Source organism: Natator depressus, chromosome 14 (genome assembly GCF_965152275.1).
Source record: "Natator depressus isolate rNatDep1 chromosome 14, rNatDep2.hap1, whole genome shotgun sequence".
NCBI lineage: Eukaryota > Metazoa > Chordata > Testudines > Cheloniidae > Natator > Natator depressus.
Genome location: NC_134247.1, coordinates 16,058,131 through 16,080,760, shown reverse-complemented (window position 1 = coordinate 16,080,760; position 22,630 = coordinate 16,058,131). Strand labels below are relative to the sequence as shown.

The window sequence follows — 22,630 nt, the reverse complement described above, 5'->3', positions numbered from 1 at the left end:
GGATGGCAGGATCAGGCCCACAGCCAGTAAAGCCATGTGCTTGTGACCCAGCTCCCACTGATGCCAATGGGGGAATCCTTGCATGGACTTTAGTGGGCTCTGCATCAGGCCCCGTGACCTCACCCTGATGGGTCCTGTCTGCCCTGTGCTTCTTCCCTAATGGTGTGGTCCTGCCTAGCATGCTGGAGGAGAAACATCCTCTTCCCCACCCCCTCAGAGCTGCCTCAGGTGCCTGTTGCATCCTGATTCTCCAGGGGACCGCTGGCACTTGGCAGAAATGCTGTGGTGGAGAATGTGTCAATGCCAAGGAACCCCGGGTGCTGGCTAAGGGCTCGGTCCTGTCGGGTGTCGAACACCCTCAGCTCCTATTTGGGTTCAGCGGGAGTAGGGGCAGCACCCCAGTGACATCAGTGGAACAGCTCTGGATTTATCCCAGGATAACTGGGGACAGATTTTTGGTCCAGAAAGCTGAACAGATGGGAGGAGAACCCCGTACAGAGAACAGGGCAAAGGCAAAGACCCTTGTTTCACTGATCCATGTAAATATCACTTTTTACCTTGCCATTCTGTCTGTCATAAAGGTGCCCCAGAGACCTGACATGGGTCTGGGCTACAAAGGATTAACACCCCTGCCACATGACTGCGGCTACGACTGTTACACCCTCCACTGGCCCTTCCTGTGGAGGGCTGCAGCCAGTTGCATTTACAGCGTGGGTTGTGCTAGTGAAATCACTGGTGCAATCGTAAATTAACAGGACGCTCCTTTCCCCGGTCCTTGCTAGGTCAGTTTCTCAGACTTCCTCGGTCCTGCACGAAGAAGATGATGAGAAGTCCTGCAGCGAATCAGAAATCAGGATTTCCAGGAGGAAGTCTCCTCATCAGCATGAGGAGGTGATTGTTGAACAGGGTTCTGGTCCAGCCGTCTGCTCAGCAAAGAGACCCCATAGAACTGGCACTCTGGGGTTCTGTAGTCGTTCCATATAAAATGGGTCCAGTTTGCAAGCAAAGCTGTGTTGTTTTTTTTTTCTAACTGGCAACCCTGCAAACTCAGCCTGGGATCTGAGAGTCAAGCTGGGCTCTTTCTTTCTTGTGCATTGTCACCAGCAATGCAGATTCTTCAGCCAAGTGCTGTCTTCTCTGAATTACCCCTGTGCAGCCCTGTTGTCCTCTGGGCTTGCACAGATTTAACTGGGGGCATAATTTGAAGAGGCTGGGGATGTGCAGGTGACCTTGGAGTTGGTGTGTAGTTAATATTTCTGATACGACCAGAGGCAGGAAAGGATCCTGCTGGTTATCCCAGAGCTGTGTTTGGTTCTGCTGGGCTGATGGCAGTAAAATATAGCAGAGACTAAGTAGATTGGGCTCCGAATGCCCATGCAGGGCAGATCTGTTAAATAAGTAGGTGCTATTTTTATACAGTCATTTTCTGGGTAGAGTCATTAATTAGCCTCCCATTCACAGCCCCTGCTATCTAATACTTTGCACGTTGAGTCGGACGCCCATGATACCCATGTGATGTGGGTCCATATTAGCCCCCTTGTATAGATGGGTAACAGGTGAAGTAAGGTCATAGAGTGCAAGTCAGTGGTAGGGCTGGGAATATCACTCCTCTCTCCCAGCCCGGCTCTCTGACCAATAGGGATAGAGGATGCTTTCTCCACAAAGATCAGTAGTGGAGTCTGTTGGTGATCAATCCGTCTGTCGTGCGTGGCCCAAAAGCCTCCAGCTCACTCGTTGGTGGGTTCCCTCTATCCGGTGCGTTCGAAAAGATGTCCACATCAGAATCTCTTAGCAGTTTGATGGCTAATGTGAAAGGAGTTGGTGAGTTTTAGTCCTAATGTACAGGGGACCCATGCTGCAAAAGAGCACCCTGATAATTAGCTCACTCGTTGGCAGGCTCATCAGCAAGGCCAAAGGTGGAATGAGCACCAAGAGTGAAAAACCCTTCTCCCCTCTAGAGGTGGCCCTTGGAGAATAGGCATTTTAGTGGGACGTTGTGAACATATCTGCTCTATTTATTGTCCTGAAGCTTCAAAGACTTTAATCTCCAGGGCTGTCAACTCAGAAACTGCCATGAGCCCTAAATGCCTTGAAAATACCAAATTAGAATCAGTTGCTTCACCTGCAGGGACCTGTCATCCTCTTACTCTGGTGTGTTTGCTCTCCTTCCAGGAATATGGTGTGACACCAGAGAGTGAAAACCTCACCTTGTCCTCCTCGGGAGCAATAGATCAGTCTTCGTGCACAGGAACCCCTCTCTCCTCCACCATCTCCTCCCCAGAAGGTACAGTAGGAGAAGAGAGACAAGCAGTATTTCAGTGGTCACGTGGCTTCCTGATGGAATAGGAGCACGTGGCACTTTGCATTTGAGAAAGAGAGGACAAAGATCTTGTCCCAAGATGCTTCCAAGGGTCTGATCCTGCTTGCCTTAGTCATGTCTGCACTTTACTGGGAGTAATGCATGAATTAGGTGAACAGGATTTGAGCTGGCATGTTAATATCTTAATGGTCAAACCCCATTATCTGTAGATTTCAGAGATGTTAAGACCAGAAAGGGGCCATTGTGATCATCTAGTCTGACCTCTGGCATGACATCGGCCGGAGATCCTCACCTAGTGATTCCTGCATCCAGCCCCGAAGTTGTAGGCTTCATGCAGGCAATGCATGCAGCAGTAGCTTATTCCCACTGGAGCAGTTTCTTTGTCAAGTGTTCAAAGGGCAGTTACCGACTGCAGTCTCCTGGACCCAGCTTGAAGGCACCAGTACCTGGGTTCGGAGAAGGAGAGCGTGCAAAATCGACACCCGTCATTGTAGGATCCGTATTGCAAACTGTTTCCCTTGCAGTCAAACCTCCACAGTCACAGCTGCTCTGCCCTCTCTAATGCTGCCCTGCGTTCTCCACACTTCCCTTTCTCTCTAGATCCTGGCAGCAGCAGCCTGGCCCAGTCCGTCATGTCCATGGCCTCCTCCCAAAGTCAGCACTCCCAGATCAGCACTGACACCATGTCTTCCATGTCTGGCTCCTATGTCGCTCCGGGCACAGAGGAAGAGGGGGACATGCTCCCATCCCCTGCTGCTGCCAGTGGGATTCCTTCAGAAGGAGAGGTAGGTATAGTCGACCTACAAGCATTTCTTGCTTTGGGGGATAAGCTGATCACCATCTGGGGTCAGCAAGAAATGTACCTCTTTGTGGACTAGTATTACACAATGTGATTGATTATTTGCGGGTAGGGCTGTACGTATGCCGGGGAGCAGTGATTGCAGGGGGGAGGGGAGTTTGTATTCAGGGGGGTAGTTTACATCTTCATGTGAAGCATCCAGCCTTGACAGGCTACCGCATTAGGTGGGCCAGCTGTGTGGGAGCCTAGTGATTCCTTTGTTCATATGGAACAACACCAGAGACTCTTTCACTTGTTTTCACTGCGCTTCTGCTTTAAGATCTGGGGTCCAGTAATGCTCAAGTGCCTTAGTGACTAATGACTAGTCAATAGGGACTTAGACTGCTAAGTGCCTAAGTCCTTTTGAAATGGGAGTTAGGCTCCTAAGTCACTTAAGCACATTGGACAATTTGACCTCAGCTCTTCTAGGCTATTAACCCAACTCTGGTCTGACTGCCCTTCTAGATGGAGCTGTACCAGCACTCCGGTCACTAGAGGGTTAATGTCTTTCGAACGCATGTGCGGTGAATGATGCACCCGTTTGTCATTTCAATTTGGAGTGCTAAGTTTTAGTCTTTTTCTAAGACCTTTTGCTCTCAAACAATAGAAAGAAAACTTTCTGGCAGAGGAGCCCTGAGGCCTTTCTCCCTTCCTTTCCCTTCCTCCTCGCTCCTCCCACTTTCCTTTGTAACTGTTAGATCAATTTCAAAAGTGTGCGTGAGAGAAAACACTGTAGAAAAGAACTGGCTTTTGGAACCAGCGTGGTCCCGTGGGGTAGGGCACTGGGCAGGAAGTCAGGAGATGGAGCATCTATTCCTGACTCTGCTACAGACCTGCTGTACAGCCTTGGGCAAGTCAGTGCACCTCTGAGTCTCTCCTATGTATCTGCTGAGGCTGTCAGCTCTTCAGCACTGGGACTGTCTCAGTGTATGTCCGCACAGTGCCTACCACAATGGGGCCCTGATCTCAGGTAAGGCCTCTAGGGGCTATTGTCATACAAATAACTTCAGCTTTTTGGTTGCCAGGGGGGTTATCCTAAACAGCAGCTTGACAAAATTACTGTCAGAATTAGAAATTTGAAGCCCTATATCTAGATCTCAGAAATATGTTTTTGGCTCAAGGGACATGGGTTGGAATCTTCCTTGAAAAACATTTTTTTAGCTCAGTTGTGGGGCACCAAATAGAGAGAGTAAGTCCGCTAATGAGCCTTCCTCTCTCTGGGTAAGCCTTTGCCTTTCTGAAAGACAGTCCAGTCTTGCTGGGGTCTATTATCCCAGCTACCTAAGGCGTGGTGATGGAGAACGTTAGCGGCATATTGCATTGATTCATGGACAAACCATGCAAGTAGAATTGTCTGATTTCTCTTGTCCTCCTTTTGCAGTCAACCCCTGTGGAATCTCCAGATAGGAATTTTGTCAGTATCCCTGCAGAGGAGCGAGATGCGGAGGTAAAAACCTGCAGTCAAAAGGAAGGAACTTGTCACCAGCTTTTCCTAATGATCTATGAGCTACGTAATACACTGGATTCATGTGTGTAATCACACCGGTTGCTAGCAGCTGGTCCCAGTGCAGTGCTTAATTTGTGCAGGGCTGAACCCTGGCACCTCTGGGCTTGCCAGGTCAGTTGTGAAAGTAAAAAATGTGCACCTCTTTCGTTACAAATTAAGCCTGGCCCAGCGAGTATAAGACCTTGCTACTTACCTGACGGAGCTATTCCTTAGCTCAAGTTTTAGAGGCATGTGCTTTTGTGCTGAAAGTCCTGGGGAGAGCTGTGTGAATAATGAATTATTTGGTTGGTTTGCTGGCAGCTCAGAATTTGAAAACAAAAAAATCATTTCGGGTCAAACCCCAAAATGAAATTTTTGGCACATCAAAGAGGTTTTAAAAAATCTGTTTCTGGTCCAACAAAATGTTCCATTCAGCCTGACGTGAAAGACTTTTGTTTCAGTTTTGAGCATTTTTAGGCTTTAAAAAAAAATTTTAAATAGAAGGAAAGGAAATTTTAAAACAGGCACTTCAGATTGAAAAATTTAAAGCAAATATTTTGATGTTTTTCAGAATTTCTTCTCCACTCTTTTTCAATGGAAGCAAATTGTCAAAATCAGCACCAGTTTGCAGAATGTTTCGGTGCTGCAGAATCGGCCTTTTTCACTGCCCCCACCCCCCCGCAAAATTTCAGTCGAAAATATTGCGCCCAGCTCTAACCCTGGGTTCTGTCTCGGCTGATGACTCGCGGTGGCTCCATGTAGGTGGCCCGAGTATAATTACACTCGATGTCCTAGCTTGTCTTCCTTGGCTGGAGAAACTAGAGTGTCAATCTCTTGGGGGATGGGGGGCCCTGAGATGAGTGAGAACTGCCACCAGGAAAGTTTTGTCGTAGCATCATGGGGTGAGGAGATGCACCCCCCCGCCAGCCCCACAGGACTGGCAGTAGCTGTGGGAGGGGCAGATCCTCCAGCAGTGATGCAGATTATCCCTGGGACAAGCTCAGAGGGTGAATGTTTAAGGTGCACAGGACTTTGCCTGGGTTCTGCGGAGTCTGGGCCACATTCACTCTGGCATGAGTGGGCCGAGCTCCGCCAAGTCCCTTGGCACAGCGCCAAGCAGGTATCCTGAGCGCCAAGTCAGAGTGAAAGTTGTGTGAGTCTGGCTACGGGTGCCCGGGGGAGCTAGGTAAATGCAAGGGGATGGAGGGCAGCATGGGTTCGTGGCCAGCGTGCCTGTGGAGAGGAGGGTGGCAGAGTTGGAAGGACTCAGCTCCAGGTTCTTGGACAGAGAGTCCTTTGCTGTTCACGTTCACTGCCTGTCTTCTATGTTGCAGGGGAACGATGTCATGGAGGAAGAGGACGGATCTCCCACCCAGGAAGATGGTAACAGACGTGGATCATTACTCCCCTCTGCTAGTTTTTGTTCTGTTTCACCGGCAGGCGGCAGAGCGTATGCTCAGGGCATCGTGCCTAGTCAGAGAAGGGGAGCCAGCCTTCCCAGGAACGCTATCCTGCCCAATTATTGAGTGGGGAATAGGAGGGGGGGCATCTTCTCTTCCACAACAATGAACTGGGGCTCAGGCTGGGAGGGGTAATGGAGAAAATGGGAGGGTGGGAGTTTTGGCGGAGGGCAGGTGTGAGAAGGAGACTCTCTGTGGCTTTGCAGTATGTTCGGGGAAGTGATTGAGTCCCTTGATGTCAAGACTCAGGCTCTGAGGATTCTCTACACCTGTATCAGGTCTCTAAGGGAGGCACGGACGTGGTTCTGTCTGCACAGTAAATGGTGTGTAGACCATACAGTTTGCAGTGTCCTGGGATCCCCCTTCTTCCCCCTTTCTCCTGTCCCCAGCTGGTTATCTGAGCTGCAGCTCAGGCCTTTAGAGGGCAGCAGAAACTAGAGATGGGCCCGAGCTGAAGAGAGGATTGTGAACATCCCAAAGATGAAGGGGTTTCTGCTCTGGGGGGTTGGTTCAGGTCCCTCTGGAGCAGAAGCCAAAGTGTCCTCAGTGATGGATTATCTTCTCCACTGAGCAGCTGAGAAATAGTCGTGTTTAGGGTGAGCTGTTAACACAGGAGAGAAAAGCATGGGCAGAGCAGAGAGGAGAAACCCTGCAGGTCTATCCTCCCCCTCCTCCTCTTCCCAATTCTGCCTGTTTGCCAGGCAGCACCAGCTGTTATGACAAGGACAGCGGCCTATCAGAAAGGAGAAATCTAGCGGACAAGGTGGGGTTTCACAGACGCTGCCATATTAATTTGTAGCCCAGCTCAGCTGGTGCTCAGGAATCAGCGACACAGCGTGAGAAAACAGTGGGGTGTGCTTGGGTGGCTCAGAAGGAAGCTGTACTTTAGGGACTGCTGCAACGGGGCCCTTTTCCTTTCTGCCCCTGGCCCAGCTGCATCTAGATCCCTGCACAGAATCCACCCCCATACAGAGCACCAGCAGGAGGCATAGGCACCAGCTGGGCCCTCAAAATGAGTAGGACCCAGGCATCTTGCTGACTCTCTGCCCGGAGGTGAATTTAGCTCTGCCAGTGAAAAGCTAACGGGGCGAAACTCACTAGTGGCTCACTTCGTTGGAATTCCACCCACTTAGGCCAGTGGGGAATTAACCCCAATATCTTCTTGCAACACCTGTGTCCTCTTTAAGCAGCCCCTGCTGCAAGGAACGTTGATAGCTGAAGCATTCGTAGCGGATACGTGCTGGAGGGATCAAAGAAGCCAGGTGTCACGGATCCACTGAATCATTGCTATGCCCCCAGCCCTGGAACAGGCTCTGGGAGGAACCCCTTTGATGGGCTAGGTCCTCAAGGGGTCCCACTCTTTCTTAAGGTAGGCCATGCAGCCGCCCTACCTCCTGAAACCGAACCTCTGGGGCTTCAGCACTGCTGCTTCACACCCTGAGCTGCGCTTAGTGAGGCCAACTGAGACAGACTCCTGGCGGAGACTTGCACCTCCCCGGTACTTGCCGTGACACGCGAGCATCATTTTCAAAACAGCGTAGGGTTTATTAGTCCCCTGGACCATCGCAGTGGAAGTCCTTAGATTAGCACAGAGAAATAAAGGCCCATTCTGGTCAACCCAGAGCAGTTCCCCTTTCCATATTTGTGTGTCTCTGGTTAGACGTGAAGCCAAAAAAAAGGTCGCCAAACCACCCCGAAAAACCATTTATCTCCTTCCGCCAAGTGTTGCATTTTCCCATGCAAAAATAACAGAGCACAGACTCTGCTGTTTTGTGTCTTTATGGTAGAATCTCGCTAATTAGCCCTGATGACTAGGGGGCTCATTCCACAGCGACTGAAATTTGACAACTAGCAAATCAACAAAAACACACTTAAAATAATTATCCTCAAGACTGCAGTGGTGTGAAATCTCTTTTGTTCATTCATGTTAACCCTTGCAGTTCACTTTAATACTCCTCCGGCTTCATTATGCACCAGTCGATAAATCAGCTGTGAAAATTTTGCAGCTCCGACACAAATGATCTGATGCCATTCTTGCTGAGGAACTGATCTCATGCCCCAATCAGTGGAGATCTTCCCATTGAGTTCCCTGAGCATTGGCTCACACAGTATTCCAAGGCAGAAGTCTCTGGGCAAAGGGAGGTGGATTTACTAGTGTAAATTGGGAGTATTTCTTTGGCAGTCAGTTGACTTACCCATGTGTAAAATGGGCATGAGCGAGGAGAAACAGACACAGATCTACTCATTTGCCCTTTATCTGGATGATAATAGCACCATCAGAGAAAGATGGAGTAGGATTTTGCAGAACCTGACAGTTGTGTATTTTGTAAATTATGTCTGATTGACAGTTACCTCCGTGCTGAAAGTGGGGAGAGATTGCCAGCAGTTTGTATTTTGGGGGAGGTGGCAGTGGTTATCTCCGTCGATTAGCACCGTGAGATTCAACTGTGTTCGTTTTTATTTTTAAGCCCCACAGCCCCATATTCAGAAATGCATCCGATAGAGACCAGAGGCAAACAAAAGCATGGACAGGGAGTAATCTTACTAGCTGCTTTCTTTAGCTTTTCCTAGCTACTCTCTTCTCTGCCTTTTCACCTGCATAATTACTGCTCTTACAGATGTTTCTGTTAAGTATCCTCCTGGATTCCACAGCCCTCCTTGGTGACATCAGTCTTCATGGCACAAGAAAGGAGGCGGCTGGGGAAACAGAGCAGGATGGCTTGAAACAAACGCACGCACACTGATTTGACTCCTTATTGTCCACTCTCTACCCATGTAGTTCTCGTTGTCGTTTTTAGAGCTATGTAATTACATTTGATTTCCGTCTCTCTTCCTATATTTTACAAGGGGGGGACCCAATTGCCTCTCTAACTGCATTAACTCCGTTACAGGCCAGAGGACAGGTGCTTTCCTAGGTATGGAGTGTGACAATAACAATGACATTGACATCGCGAGCGTGAAAGCGCTGGACAATAAGCTGTGCTCTGAGGCCTGCTTCCCTGGTGAGTGGCAGTCTGCTGAACATGAACTTTGGTTTGGGGGAGGAGGGGACGGAATTTCCACTCTCCCTATCTCTCACTCCCCACTTCTGTCCCACTGCAACAGGCGAGTGTGTGTAGCTAGGCAGCTGGGAGCAGCAGATCATCTGGAAACAGGCTGACGATGTTCCATGGTAGTGCCCACCTTCTTACGAGCATAGTCCTGGATCAGGGCCGCTGGGGCAGGGAAGGACTGCAGGTCTCCTACTCCCGCTTGAGTTGTCACGGAAGGCTGTGAAATGAATCCTTTGCCTCTGTTGGCCAGAGTGTCCAGTAGGTCTCGGCCTTCTGTGGCTTATTGGGTGAGCCCTGAAGCAAAACCATCCCTGTCTCCTTTTCAAGCCATGCAGCACTCACCCAGGTGAGAGGGTGGGCCAGGAAGCCGGGGCCTGGAGCACAATACCGTATTTTGTAGCCAGGCAGCTCTGGGCCAAGGGAGAAGATCAGTGATCTCCCCTTTCCTGACTGCTCCCAGACCTGCTGTTCTGGGTCTCTAAGGAAAAGGGTCCAAAAGGGAACCTAGAAATACACCATAGGACAGACCTCTCAGGAGGCCAAGGGGGGGGTCCTGTGAGAAGCCTTGCTCTTCTCCCCATTTTGTCAGCGCTCGCTGAGCATGAGTGAGGAATGATGCTGGCTTGGTGGGGGTTTCTACCTGCCTAGGCAGCTTTGCTAGTTTATGGAGGACGGTCATTGGATGATCATCGTTTGTTTATTTACTGGCCAGTGTCTGCCTTTGGGTCCCACCTTCCCAGTGAAGTTATGCGCCTTAGCCTGCAGTGCAGTGAAAACCAGCTTTGGTCTGGTCATGCGGACAGGAGCCAGGCGTTATCCACGGTTCTGAATCATGCTGCAGTCCCACAAGGGGGAAATGTGGTTCACTCCTGTGTCCGCTGCACGGCCAAACTGGGTCTCAACTGGGACAGGGGCTACTGTGTTGTTACTGGTGGTTCTTCCAACACGGTGGCTTTTCGTAGCGTAGGCCGCATCTTAGTCCCAGCAGGGGCGGGTCTGCTGGTTAGACGTCGGAATGTATGCTGCTTGGGAGCAGAAAATAGATTGTTTTAGTAACACAGGCCTTGATTGGCTGCTGGGGTAAATTGGAGTCGTTCTGTCAGCTTCAGCGGAGCCGCACTGATTTGTACCAGCAGCCGACCTGGCTCATAGTCTGTGACATCCAGTAGCTTTCAGACTTGGCAAAAGAACAGCACAAAATTCCACCAGGCCCTCTTCCTCCTTCCAAATAAAGAACCAGCCGTGGCCACGGGTCAGTTGCTTCCAGGCATCCTGTAGACCTGTTCTGATCTAGTGCTTCAGAAAGTGCCATCCACAAAGCAAGTGAATAGGGGGGTAGCCAATGAATGGGTGTAAACACAGTCTAGTTATTGCTGGTTTTACTATTCCTCCACTGGGGCTCCCAAAAGACCCATCTCTCCTCCCAACTTCTTAACTCTTTCTCTCTCTCTCCATTTTTTCCTGCCACATTTTTTTACTAAGTATGGGTCCATCTCTCCTGTATTTTTCTCTTGAGTTTGTTTTCACTGGACTCCATCTGTGTGAAAGTTCATGTTCACTCTGTCCCAACACAGTTTTCTCAATCCATGCTTCTGTCCTTCCCACACCCAGGGTTGCTCAACGTCACAAATTTATTGAGAGTCCCTGAATGTGTCTGGATGGGAGTAGGCATGGGGATAAAGGATCACAATTCAGAGCTGCTGTGGGATCTTTCCTACTTATCAGGGTTGCTTTCTTAAGTGTCATGGGGGCAAGATGGAGTTGTCAGGCCAGCGTCAGCAAAAGGGAAAAGAGGAAGAGCGTTTGACCCCAGCACTGGTTCAAATTCACCCCTTGACACCACTAGACTGATTTTTTGGCCCCATATCAGTAAATTTGTGGACAAGCTGAATGCAACCCTGCCTATCCCTCCCATACACCCCTTCCCCAGAGCTGTAAATCAGGTGGCTCCCTGACCACTGTAGACCTGACATATTTGGAGAAACCTCCAGAGGACCTAGTTTTATTAGCTGTTGTGGGCGGGGGAATCCTTTCTAACCCCACCCAAAAAACACTGGTGCTTCCTCCTCGGCCGCCTCCCCTCCCATGGCAGCCATCCTAGTTCTGTTGCAGTTTATTCCACTTGGGGAAATGCAGCCAAGAGGTCGAGACCATACAGGGTCCGGCCATGGAACAGAGCCTGGAGTAAAGGCAGCAAATTATGCATTCAAATGCCTTTCTCCTGGGCTGGCAGCTGGTTTAAAGCTTCCACATGCAGGGGTGGTGGGAATGATTGGGCCACATCAGACACTCGGCTCCTTCCCTGTATGCGCCGGATCCAGTAAGAAGTGACTCCTCATAGTAGCCCAGAGCCAGGAGCATCCTACCCGAAGGTCTTGTTAAGGTGGTGGTTTAGACCACGCTCCTGTGGTATTACTTTTTCTAATCTGGGGTTTTGTTAATGAATCAGCCATGTTGTGGCAGATAAGGAAGGTTGAATAAATACTTGGGGTCAAATTCTGCCATATTCCACTGCTGCGAATCCAGAGCAACCACATTGGGTTCAGTAGTGTTACTGCCATGGTTTGCATCCACGTAACCAAGAGCAGAACCTGGCTCTACTGAGCGTAGCTCCTGCTGTGTTTAATGGTACATGGAGAAGGCCAAATCTGTGGAGCCCTTGTGGAATAAATTGGGCACTGAGTACATGGCCGTGAGAAGTGGTGTCCATCCTCCAGGCTGCATGGCTGTTTGGCGGCTTTGCTGCTTGTGAATCCCGTTGCAGAGCTCTCTCCTGCCTTGTGCGTGGGGCGCAGCACGGGTCTCCTAGCCCCGCTCGGGGCACACTGCATCTCTGCTTGAATCCATCTCCTGCTTCAAAGCAGACAGCACTACTCACCTGGGGGAGATGGGGGCTGGGTGGGGAATGCATACGTGAACCGCAATGGAGCAAAGTACCTTAAGGTTGCCTGTCCACAGATACACATGGCCCCAGCCGCCTCACACGGACCTGCCCGGTGTCTGTGGATCAACTAGGGGCAGAGGCTCTGTGCATGTTCTGATCCTGAGTTTCCTCTTCTCAACTTGTTCTCCAGTCTCTGACCAACATCTCTCCTTTTCCCCTTCCCCAGAGTGACTCCTAACCGACTTTGTAGAGCACTTCATGAAAGCTAGCTGGTTTAATAGGGGCTGGGTTTTCATTTTACTCCAGGATCCAGTCCTTTATTCTCCCCCTACCTCCTTAGTTCTGAGTTTATTCTATGGGTTTCCTTCCTACAGTGTTTCTTTGGTGAAAAGTTGACTCAGATAATAGATGCTGAGGGTCAGTAGCGTGGATAGAAACACAGATCTCTAGAGATAGATAGAGGAGGTGTAGATGGAATGGAAGTCAGTCCAGAGAGAACTGGGTTTATTTAGTCTGCAGAAAAGAAGAGTGAGGGGGGATTTGATAGCAGCCTTCAACTACCTGAAGGGGAGTTCCAAAGAGGATGGAGCTCGGCTGTTCTCAGTGGTGGCAGATGACAGAACAAGGAGCAATGGTCTCAAGTTGCAGTGGGGGAAGTCTAGGTTGGATATTAGGAAAAACTATTTCACTAGAAGGGTAGTGAAGCACTGGAATGGGTTACCTAGGGAGGTGGTGGAATCTCCATCCTTAAAGGTTTTTAAGGCCTGGTTTGATAAAGCGCTGGCTGGGAGGATTTAGTAGGGGTTGGTCCTGCTTTGAGCAGGGGGTTGGACTAGATGGCCTCCTGAGGTCTCTTCCAACCCTAATCCTTTATGATTCTATGAGAGGAAGTTATGTGATGAATCATGAGGTGGATGATTCCTGATGAAACAGATGATTCATAGTAGATCTAAGGCCTGATCCAATGACTCCTGTTGACTTCAGTGGACATCGGCTCTGGCCCTTATTGAACAGGTTATTGAATCATCAGAGAAAAGGAGCAACTCTGTGCAGTACAGTACAGGCACGCACAGGCCAGATCCTCAGCTGGTGTATAAGCTCCACTGAAGTCAGTTTCCCACCAGCTGAGGATCTGCCCCACTTATATTCATGTGTCAATCTTGATGCACAAAGAGGTGGAGACCATGAGAAAAATGTCCTGTTTCTTTGTCACTTTCAGTATCTATTTTATAATGCCCTTTCTGCTGTGGGGTTCGCTCTGCCGCACGCATCCCAACCCGGACTGTCTTCTCTCTGCCTTATGCACCAGCAGCAGCAAGAGCCTAGTATGCATTTAATCTCCGTGAACTACCTGTTCCAACTTACTTCACTTTGAAACAAAACTGACCTTGAAGACAGCTACGTTTTCTGGAAAGAGATGCGTTTTCCAAAGTTTGCATGCCACACATCCACCTACAAATTGAGATAATGGATGCAGAAAGCAGCACGCACAGCAAGAAGCAGCCAGCTATTCAGAACAGGGCAAACCTGAGCTGCAGATTCAATGCACCCAGCCGCTGTCAGAATGTGCACGCTCATGCGGCAATTTCAGGAAAATTGCATGAGCAGCTCTGATTGCATCCAGGATCCTGGAGGCGATTGAAAGCTGTGACCACGCTACCGTTGAACTGTGTAAGGCTTTTTTTGTCACCATCATGGGGTTTGTGACAAAAAACTTGCCCCTTGTGGTGTTTTCACAAGGAATTGTGGTCCGTCCACCTCCAGGCAGCGTGTGGCCGAGCAGCATTCCGTCAGTTCTCATCAATGTGAATCTGTAAACATCCGGTGTTGTGCAGCATCCAAGAATGACCTGGATTTTTAAATGGTGGAATTTATTTTTTATTGAAAGACAAAGAATGTTGCCCCAAATGGTGTTGCCCCAGGGCTCCCCTCCCTGTGTTTTCTGTAATTTGGGGCGGGGGGATTTGAGGGAGGCTGCCATGTTAAACCAATGACTTTTTCAATGATAAATGGCCAGCCTTGGAAATGATACATGAAAGCGGAGACACTTGATCACTCCTTTCACTGCTGTGGATGTCTTTTTGGAGGAGAATTAGGTAGGAGCATCCTTGGAAAGATCACAAGGCAGCATCCCTCAGGGAGACTTGATACAGCACAGGACGGTCTCAGTTACGCTGCCGACCTCACAGCGGGGACAAGGTTTAAATAAACATGACAGGCTATTCTGAATCTTCAGCAGATTTAAAGTCAGGCAAGGGCCCTTGTTGTAATTATGTAAATTACTAGAAGCATAAGCATTTTTTCAGCAGGCTTATTTCAAATGGCTTAACTTCTATTATGGAAAAGTTAATGGCTAAAAAGGTTAATGGTGACCAGATACCCAGTGTAATTAATATTAACAACAAGGGGATAGGAATGCAAGCCAAAGCAGGGAAAGAGCAGGCTAAAGAAAATGTAGATAAGTTAGATGTATTCAAGACAGCGGGGCCTGATGAAATTCATCATCAGGTTCTTAAGGTAGTAGCTGGAGCAATCTCGGAACCATTCGGCCGAGGTCCAAGCCGGCACTACATTTCTATGATTCTCTGACGTTGGGGTGGGATGGGGGGAGTGTGTGTAATCAATACCATATTTTTCTGCATCAAGTCTCCCTGTGGAATGCTGCCTTCTGATCTTTGAAGGACTCTCCTTACTAATCCAGTTCTATATACAGAGCCTTCTTAGTGATGCAATGTCTAGGTCCTAATGGATTTTCTCATCTTGTTAATTTCCCGTCACCTCTGGGACCTGGAGATTTACTTGTGTAGCTCTTTAGCTCAACCTTGAAATGAAAATCAGTTAACATTAGAAACACAGAATTCCACAAATAATCTTTGATGCAAAAATGCCAGAGCATTGTAAAGTGAGTGTAAACAGTGTGATGTAAAGGAGCATTAGTGTAAATCAGAATTAGGCCCCTAATGTCCATTAGCTAAAGATAACTCTGCTCCTGAGGAATGATTTGAAGGTACTGTATTACTGACGAAAGCAAGCAGGCAGTTTAAATGGACACACTTCGCAATATACTGTGAACATCTCAGTTAAATTGGAACCTTATTTTGCTGTGTGGGTGTCCAGAGAGAGCAACTTTTATTAAGGACTTACATTTTCCAAGTTGCTGATCAAGGGCAGCCTCCATTTATTGCACTGGAAAAAAACTGTGAATGCATCAACACCTTTGAGTAATGCATCCTTTATTTAGCTCAGAAGCCTTGTAAATTTTGGCCATTGGGCCCAGTTCTGAACTCCTGTCAGTATAGATCAGATGTTACTCCTCTGAAATCAGTGGGAATACACCCATGTCAAACTGCACTGACATGAATTCAGAGTCCAGGTCATACTGTTTCATTTTGATTGTTGTTTACTTTTTAGAGTAATTCACTCCACTAGGTACACAGCACAGCCCTCCATATAAAGCTGCCTGGTGGTAGCACATTCTGTTTACATGATGCTTCTGTAAATTTACTTTCTGCCATAACACTTCTTTCAGCAAAGCATAGCTACATTAAAGGCCAAGAGAGTGTGCTTAGTAAATTGCCCAGTATTATCTTTGGACATTGCAATATAAAATGAGCATCCAGCAGAGCTCATATGGACAACTATATCTTGGGTAAACAAGGCTGAGGTATTCTCTTCCTCTCTGGAAATATGTAATATTTCAGCTCACTGTTTTAAAAGCTGATCTGTTTTATCCCAGTCATAGCTGTCATAATATATGGAATCACTGTCTTAAGCAAGAGCCATTTGTTTAAAAAAAAAAAAGAAAAAACAATTACAAACTCCGTTCCAAACAAACAGGCTTTTACCCAACTTGAGTTCTAGCTTTGTCTTCCTTGTTCACCAGGGCCACTCCCTGTTTGGAACACTTTACAGCACAGAGACATCTAGTGCCTGAATAATATATTCTAAGTAAGCATATCATTATAGGGGCTGCAATTCACTGATCAGGAAAAGGGATCCTTGTGGGAGTGCTTCTAGCATGTGGTCCTACTTCTATTTAAGTCAGTAGAAATAGAGTCAGGCCCACAGTTTCTCAATCACTTCGGGGTCTGTGGTGTAATACATATCCTATAATACATCGTACAAACAAGTGTTTGACTACTTAGTGCCCAGGGGCCGGGAGAAAATGCCTCTGAGGCACTTCACAAACAAAGGTTTTCCCAACAGTGGATTTTCCCAGAGTAATTCCAGTGGCAGAGGATGCATGAGAGGGTTCATCGGTATGTATTGTCAGAGTTCCATGGGAATTGGGTGCTGAACTCCCACTCAGATTCTGCAGAATTTGAGCTTCTACCTACGTTAGGTCCTTTGAAAACACCAGCCTAACCCCCTTGGACCACTTGATCCCTACACCTTGCAGGCATCCCCCACAGAAAGTCTGTGGAGTGTGAACTCCATGGGGCTAACCCTGTTCTCACTTACGCTGGGTTAAATCAGGAATATCTCTATTGACATCAATGGAGATAAATTGGTGCAAAACCAGGGCAGGTGCGATCAGAATCAGGCCCACTGGGTTTGGTGGCAGGAATGTTCAGAGTGTAGCTCCATCCAAACACTCCCAAACCAGAACTGAGCCCAAGCTGTGTAATCTTTTTTCACAAGGACACATTTGTTTCTTTTTCTTTGGCAGTCGGGGACAGATGTGAGGGAGCCATGCAGATCCCGGGGGGATGGACAGGAGTTTGGGAGGAAGAGCCCCCAGGAAAGTGGGGAAATCTGTGTCTCTCTTCATAAAAGAAGCGTGGCTCGTAGAAGTGAGCTGTCCAGGCCCTGTCCTCCAGACTTGTCTTTTGCTGTTCTCTCTTCCGTTAGATTTAACCGTGCACTCCTGACTGTGGTAACGGGTGGAGAACTCCACCGTAAACCTGGGCGTTCAGATGCTGTGAACATGCCATTCAGCTTGTAGGGAGTCGAGTGGTAATTGCCATTTGCTGGAGCGTGTGGCTTTGTAGGGCTTTGTCTCCCAACCCAGCAGTTTTAATGGCGTGACGTGTGGAATACAGTGTCCCTTGAGTGCAACGTCTATCCCTTCCGCCCAGAAGGGAGCCAGGGTGGGTTCCTTTCATTTCTCCCATCACGGCCAACTCAGATGGTCTCTAAGGAACATCGTCCGAGCTGGGGCACGGTGCCAGAGCCTTGTGTTAACCCAGCCGGGGCATGGCGGGGTTTGCATGGAGAACCTCCTGCAGTAATACAAGGATCACAGGGTAACCAACCTCCTGTGTATTGCTGTTTCTGTTTTGTGCGTGTGTCTTTTGTTCACCATTTGCTTTTGGTCTTTTCTGCTGAACAGCCGTGGTTCCGGAGTCCTGCCCTATAAACATTGACGAATAGGTATGAGATACGCAAAGTCCGAACAACCCTCACTCTCCTTTTACTGTTTGATTTTTTTCTCTTTTTAGACTTCTCTGGATGAGCCAAATTGCCCCCAGGCCACAATTAATGGGGAAAAAAATCTGGCCTCGCCCCTGTACACCTTGATGGTGAGCGTGTCCCCTTGAGAACGTCAGAGGGGATTTCCAAACCCGATGAGCCTGGATCGCCATTGCTCTGCATCTGGGGTCGTCATTGACACCAGTGCACAGTGGGTGTCGAACACTCCTGGAGCAGAACGTTTCACCCGCTGGGCACTGGCATAACGGATGCCGCAAAGTGCAGGGCAATGGAGAATGGGGCCCGCTGCTTGGATTCAGCGTGAAAGACCGGTTGTATGTTGGGGGGCTTATTCTGAAGCTGGGCTGCTCTCCTCCTGGGTGGAGGAGACTGGGTGTGGTTTAAAAACAAACAGTGAAGACTTTGATGAGTTCTGCCAGTGTGTGCTACCCATCCCGTGCAAAGGGAAAAAGCCAGTCCCAGTGCAGTTCATGTGCCCCTGGCAAAAAAACAACCAACCCAAAATAATACCCTGGGGTGGTTTGTAGGGGAATAAATTACCCCTCCATGGCGTAATGGAATGTTGCTTTGGACAGGGAGTGCAGGTTCTGGTTCGTGTTGGAGTTAATCAGGCAAAATGGTTTCTCCCTGGAGAGATCTTCCGATTCCCGCTCTGTTTGGCCTCGTTGGGGCTATCTAGCCCAATAGGGGACATTTGTTAATGTTAACCTCTTATTTTATTATTTACATTGCAGTGAGGCCTGAAGACCCCTAGTGTGCTGGGTGTTGTATGTAAACACAGTGAGAGACAGTCCCTGCCCTCAATGACCTGACCACTAAATAGACAAGACACACGAAGGGAGCATTGTTATTTTCCGCCATTCACAGATGAGGACCTGAGAGCTGGGGCCCAGAGGACTAGGCCTGATCTGGCGCTATTGAAGTCAGGGGTTCAGTGCGAGCAGTGACTTGCCCAAGGTCACACAGGGAGTCAATGGCAGAGTCAGGAACTGAATCTAGGTCTCCGGAATCCCAGTCCAGTGCTTTAACCCCCAACTCACCCTGCTTCCCTTTTCTAAGCAGTTCCTGTGGGGTTTTAAACCATTTATCTCTTGTTGACTATAAGGGCCAGAGTTTTATAGGTAGTTAGGTGCCTACCTCCCTTTGAAATCAATTGAGGATAGGGACTTAAATACCTTTAACAATCTGAACAGAGCCCTCCTACCCCTCATCCAACATCGCCATTTTATAGCCTGAGAATCCTGCTGACCTCTTTGTGTGCATTAGCAGTTAAGGTCTTCAGCCTCCCTTAACCTGCTGGATTTGACTGATTTCTGTTGACTTTATGCCATGAGAAAGTACATGTCAAGTCAGTGACCTTTAATCCTGAAAAAATCCTATGTGTATCTAGAGCAGTGATATGCAGCCTGTGGCTCTGGCCCCACATGTGGCAGTGAGAGGCCAACAGATCTAAGAGGAGCATCTTATGCCCTACCTAGTCTTGGGCAGGGGCCCAAGTCCCCTCCATAATGCACACAAAGTGGTGGGGAAAATGCTAAACCCTGGGATCCCTCTCCATCTTCCCAGTAGCCAGGAAGGAAGGGGCAAGCAGCTGGTGGACCAAATTCATCCCTAATGTAATTCCATGGCAGTGAGTGGAGCTGCACCCTGGATTTGCATGGCCCAGTATTTGCAGGGACCTTGCCAACAGCCAGAAAACAATCCCAGGTGCCATCCTGATGCTGCTTCTCCATGGTAGCTTTCAGCAGTGGCATCAGGCCGGGGATCCTGTGGCAGCCCAACAATGGGGCATACACATTGCCCTTTCAGGATGTCATGCCAGGCTTAGTTTTGTGTCTCCGCAAAGCCTGCTGCTGCTAAAATGTATTTCCAGGTCTCAGGGACGGAGAGGTGGGAGAATCCCCCTCTTCTGGGACGTTTCTTCATTCTCTCAGCAAATAAACAAACAATGGGGGTGGTGCCATTTTGATTCTGGAGCAAAACACTCCAAGGCTTGTGAGCCTTGCTGTAAACTCACGGGAGTTAGTCGCCTCGTTTAGCATTGTGCCATAGGCAGGCTAAGCGCCATAAATTTCCTGGGCAAAAGTGTAATGCCTTTGGCCTAAATTAACACAGACACACGCTTCCTGCACTGAGCAAAAATCCCAGCTCAGCACGGGGGTTATGTTTTTAGTTTATCTACAGCTGCAGGCTCTGTTCAGAAGCCAGGTAATTAAGACATACAATGGATTGTTGTTGCCATTGTACATTTTGATTGAAGCGAGCACTAGGGTATCCCAGTCATTTCCACAGCAAGGAGCCTTTGAGCCGTTACAGGGCGATCTTCGTCCTGCTGCAACCAGTGCTGCTTTGAGGGAGCAGTTTTCATCTTCAGCGTACGGTGGAAGCCAGTTAAAGTGAAGTCATTTTTCCCAGCATGGGTTGCTGTAAGATGAGGTTCTCCTCTAGCTGGAATCACCACTGGTAGTTTGCAAAGCGCCAAAGCAACGTGGGACTCATTGGAGCGCCAGTGTTTGTGAACTCTCACATTTAGCTGAAAATCTGCCCCTGGCCATGAACTTCTAGAAATTTGGATAAAATGGGGCCCAGGGAGGAGACCAGCCCACTGTAATTTTGCAAAAAAGAGTCCAAAACCCAGCTGTTGGCAGAACTGCTTCCCCAGCTCCCTGCTGCTGTCCCATCCTTCTCCAACTATAGGGCAATTCCACTCTGTGCCCAGATTTAAAATATCAAGTGGTATCTCTGAGGTCCCCTGTTCTCTGCTGACAGTGGGCACCACTGTGCAGCGTGTAATCACCGTCTTCTCTTCTCCAGGCATCAAGGGGTCAGATGACAACGCCCTGACCTGCAGGCCAGCCCAGAGGCACCATCTGTCTTCCAGGAGCATCAACCTGGAAGATGAGGAAGATATGCAGTGCATGATGGGCCTGCTGTCTGTCTGAAGAGACTCCACCCTCTCGGGGACTGCATGTTCATTCCAGCACCACACTGGAGGGAGGGCAAAGTCCCCCACCCCCCACACTTCCCCAGCACTAAAGAAATGCAGAGCAGCAGCTCTGTGGGCATTAACACCTCAAATCCAGCAGATGTAGCGGGACTGATTTTTACACAATTGAACCTGGACATCTCATTGCTCCTCGCTGTGGACCCCTTCCCGATATTTATGCTAAGACAAACTGGGCTCACCGTAATAACAGCAGAAGGGGTTTTGTTTGAATTAAGGAAGAGTGGCTACCCAGGTCTGAGGCTTTCCAGTCTCCTCCTGACATCTGTCCACGTGCTGTAGCCAACGGCTAGTTGGTTCTCTCGCCACCCACTCCTGTCCCCTTCAGTGTGGTGACCAGGGAATAGGGGAGGAAAGAGACGATTTTTTTTGCATCCGCCACTCCTGCCTCTTCTCTCCAGTCTTCGCTGATAGTTTGAGCCTCTAGCTTCTTAGCTGGGCCCCTGGGCAGCGCTGAAAGGTCTGCGTGCATGACCCCACAGGAGATGTCCCAGTGTGGGAGGTCTGCATGACACTGATGGCCTCCCTTTAGGGAAGTGGGGGAGGGGAATGAGCGTTCGCCTCTGGGTTGGAGAGGTGGGTGCCATCTGCACTTGGCGATTGGTTAAGAGAGAAGATGACTGGGGGCAAGCCTAGCTGCCCATGGGCAGGCTCTCCTTCCTGTGTCCATCTGCATTTAGAGGCACTCACAATTAGTTCACATCCATCTACCTCACAAGCATGCAGTATCCACCTCACTCGCTCAGCTGCACGCATGCTGCAGGTATAAGTTTCCCCAAGGCCTGAGCCACGTAAGATTAAATCCTGATCTCGTTAAAGTCAATGGGAACGTAGCCATTGCCTTCAGTGGGAACAGGATTTGGCTGCTCGTGCTCATGATGAGCCTCCAAGAGGCAGGCTCACACACATCCATGGGGACACCTGTGCTGGTGCATGCAAGCAGGTGAGCTTACAAATGAGGGCTGGCATACCTGAGCAGGTGCACTTAAGTGTGCAAAAGACCGTGCATATGTAGGCTTATGTACATGCCAGAGTGCATGCACCCTGAAGCACGGATGTGCACGTGGTTGTGAGTGCATATTCACATTTGCTCAGCCCTCCCTTGCCCTGCCAGGTGATGATGTCTTTACCCTGAGACCGACTGGTGAGGGTCACGCCTGCAAATTCGTGCTTTAAATGCGACTGCTTTCTCACCTTCAAAATATCCCCTCGGTCCCCCTTACCCTCCTCCCTCCAACCAGCCTGTGGCTCCAGGCCTTTCTTCCTGCCACAAAACCAACCCCAAGCAATAACCTAGCTCCCACCGCTCTGAGCCGTGACTCAGCAAGAGATCAGAGGAAGGGCAATTATTGGCCTGGAGGTGGGGGCTCACTTCTTCATCTTCAGCCCTTGCTTCTGTCTGGTATCTAACTAGAGGATCTGGGGCAGGGAAATGGTAGCCTAGTTCCCTACAATGAAAGCCACAGCAAGGGACCAGCAGCCAGCCTCTCAGAGACGGTGAAGGGACTTTTCCACATAGTCTTCCAAACTGCCGCCACACTGGCTCCATTTGTCTCCGCTGGAGGGGGCTCAGCGCCTGCCACTGCCCCTCTCTCCGGAACAATTGCAGGGACAAACTCAGTCCCTCTCTTTGTTCCTTCTCTCTAAAGCAGAGGTGGGCAAACTACGGCCCGCGGGCTGCATCCGGCCCGTGGGATCCTCCTGTCCAGCCCCTGAGCTCCTGGCCCGGGAGGCTAGCCCCCGGCCTCTCCCCCGCGGCCTCTGCTCACTGCGCCGCCGGTGCAGTGCTCTGGGCAGCGGGGCTGCAGAGCCGCGGCTGCCCGTCCTGGTGCTCTGGGCTGTGTGGCTGTAGCACTGCCAGCCACCGGTGCTCCAGGCAGCGCGGTAAGGGGGCGGGGAACAGGGGGGTTGAATGGGGGCAAGGGGGCAGTCGGGGGGGGGTTGGATGCGGCGGCGGGGGGCAGTCAGGGGCAGGGGTTACGGGGGCAGTCAGGGACAGGGAGGAGGGGTGGTTGGATGGGGCAGGAGTCCTGGGGGGGTCGTCAGGGGGCGAGAAGCAGGAGGGGTCGGATAGGGGGCAGGGGGCCAGGCCATGCCTGGCTGTTTGTGGAGGTTCAGCCTCCCCTAACCGGCCCTCCATACAATTTCAGAA

The 22,630-nt window shown here is 49.6% G+C and overlaps 1 protein-coding gene across 3 annotated transcripts in view; it reads left to right on the top strand.

Annotated features, from left to right (window-relative positions):
• Nucleotides 1-22,217, top strand: part of RNF157 (ring finger protein 157) — a 77,569-nt gene extending 55,352 nt beyond the window's left edge. The window contains exons 13-20 of one of the 3 annotated variants that reach the window (XM_074972250.1): nucleotides 783-891; nucleotides 2,173-2,284; nucleotides 2,921-3,105; nucleotides 4,540-4,605; nucleotides 5,979-6,027; nucleotides 8,996-9,106; nucleotides 17,374-17,414; nucleotides 20,289-20,427. In XM_074972250.1, coding sequence (XP_074828351.1) covers nucleotides 783-891; nucleotides 2,173-2,284; nucleotides 2,921-3,105; nucleotides 4,540-4,605; nucleotides 5,979-6,027; nucleotides 8,996-9,106; nucleotides 17,374-17,414 — 673 coding nt within the window. In that variant the 3' untranslated portion in view covers nucleotides 20,289-20,427. Of the gene's footprint in view, nucleotides 1-782; nucleotides 892-2,172; nucleotides 2,285-2,920; nucleotides 3,106-4,539; nucleotides 4,606-5,978; nucleotides 6,028-8,995; nucleotides 9,107-13,260; nucleotides 14,493-17,373; nucleotides 17,415-20,288 lie in introns of those variants that run through there. The other 2 variants (XM_074972249.1, XM_074972251.1) reach the window with 2 other exon arrangements.
• The last annotated feature ends 413 nt before the right edge of the window (nucleotides 22,218-22,630 follow it).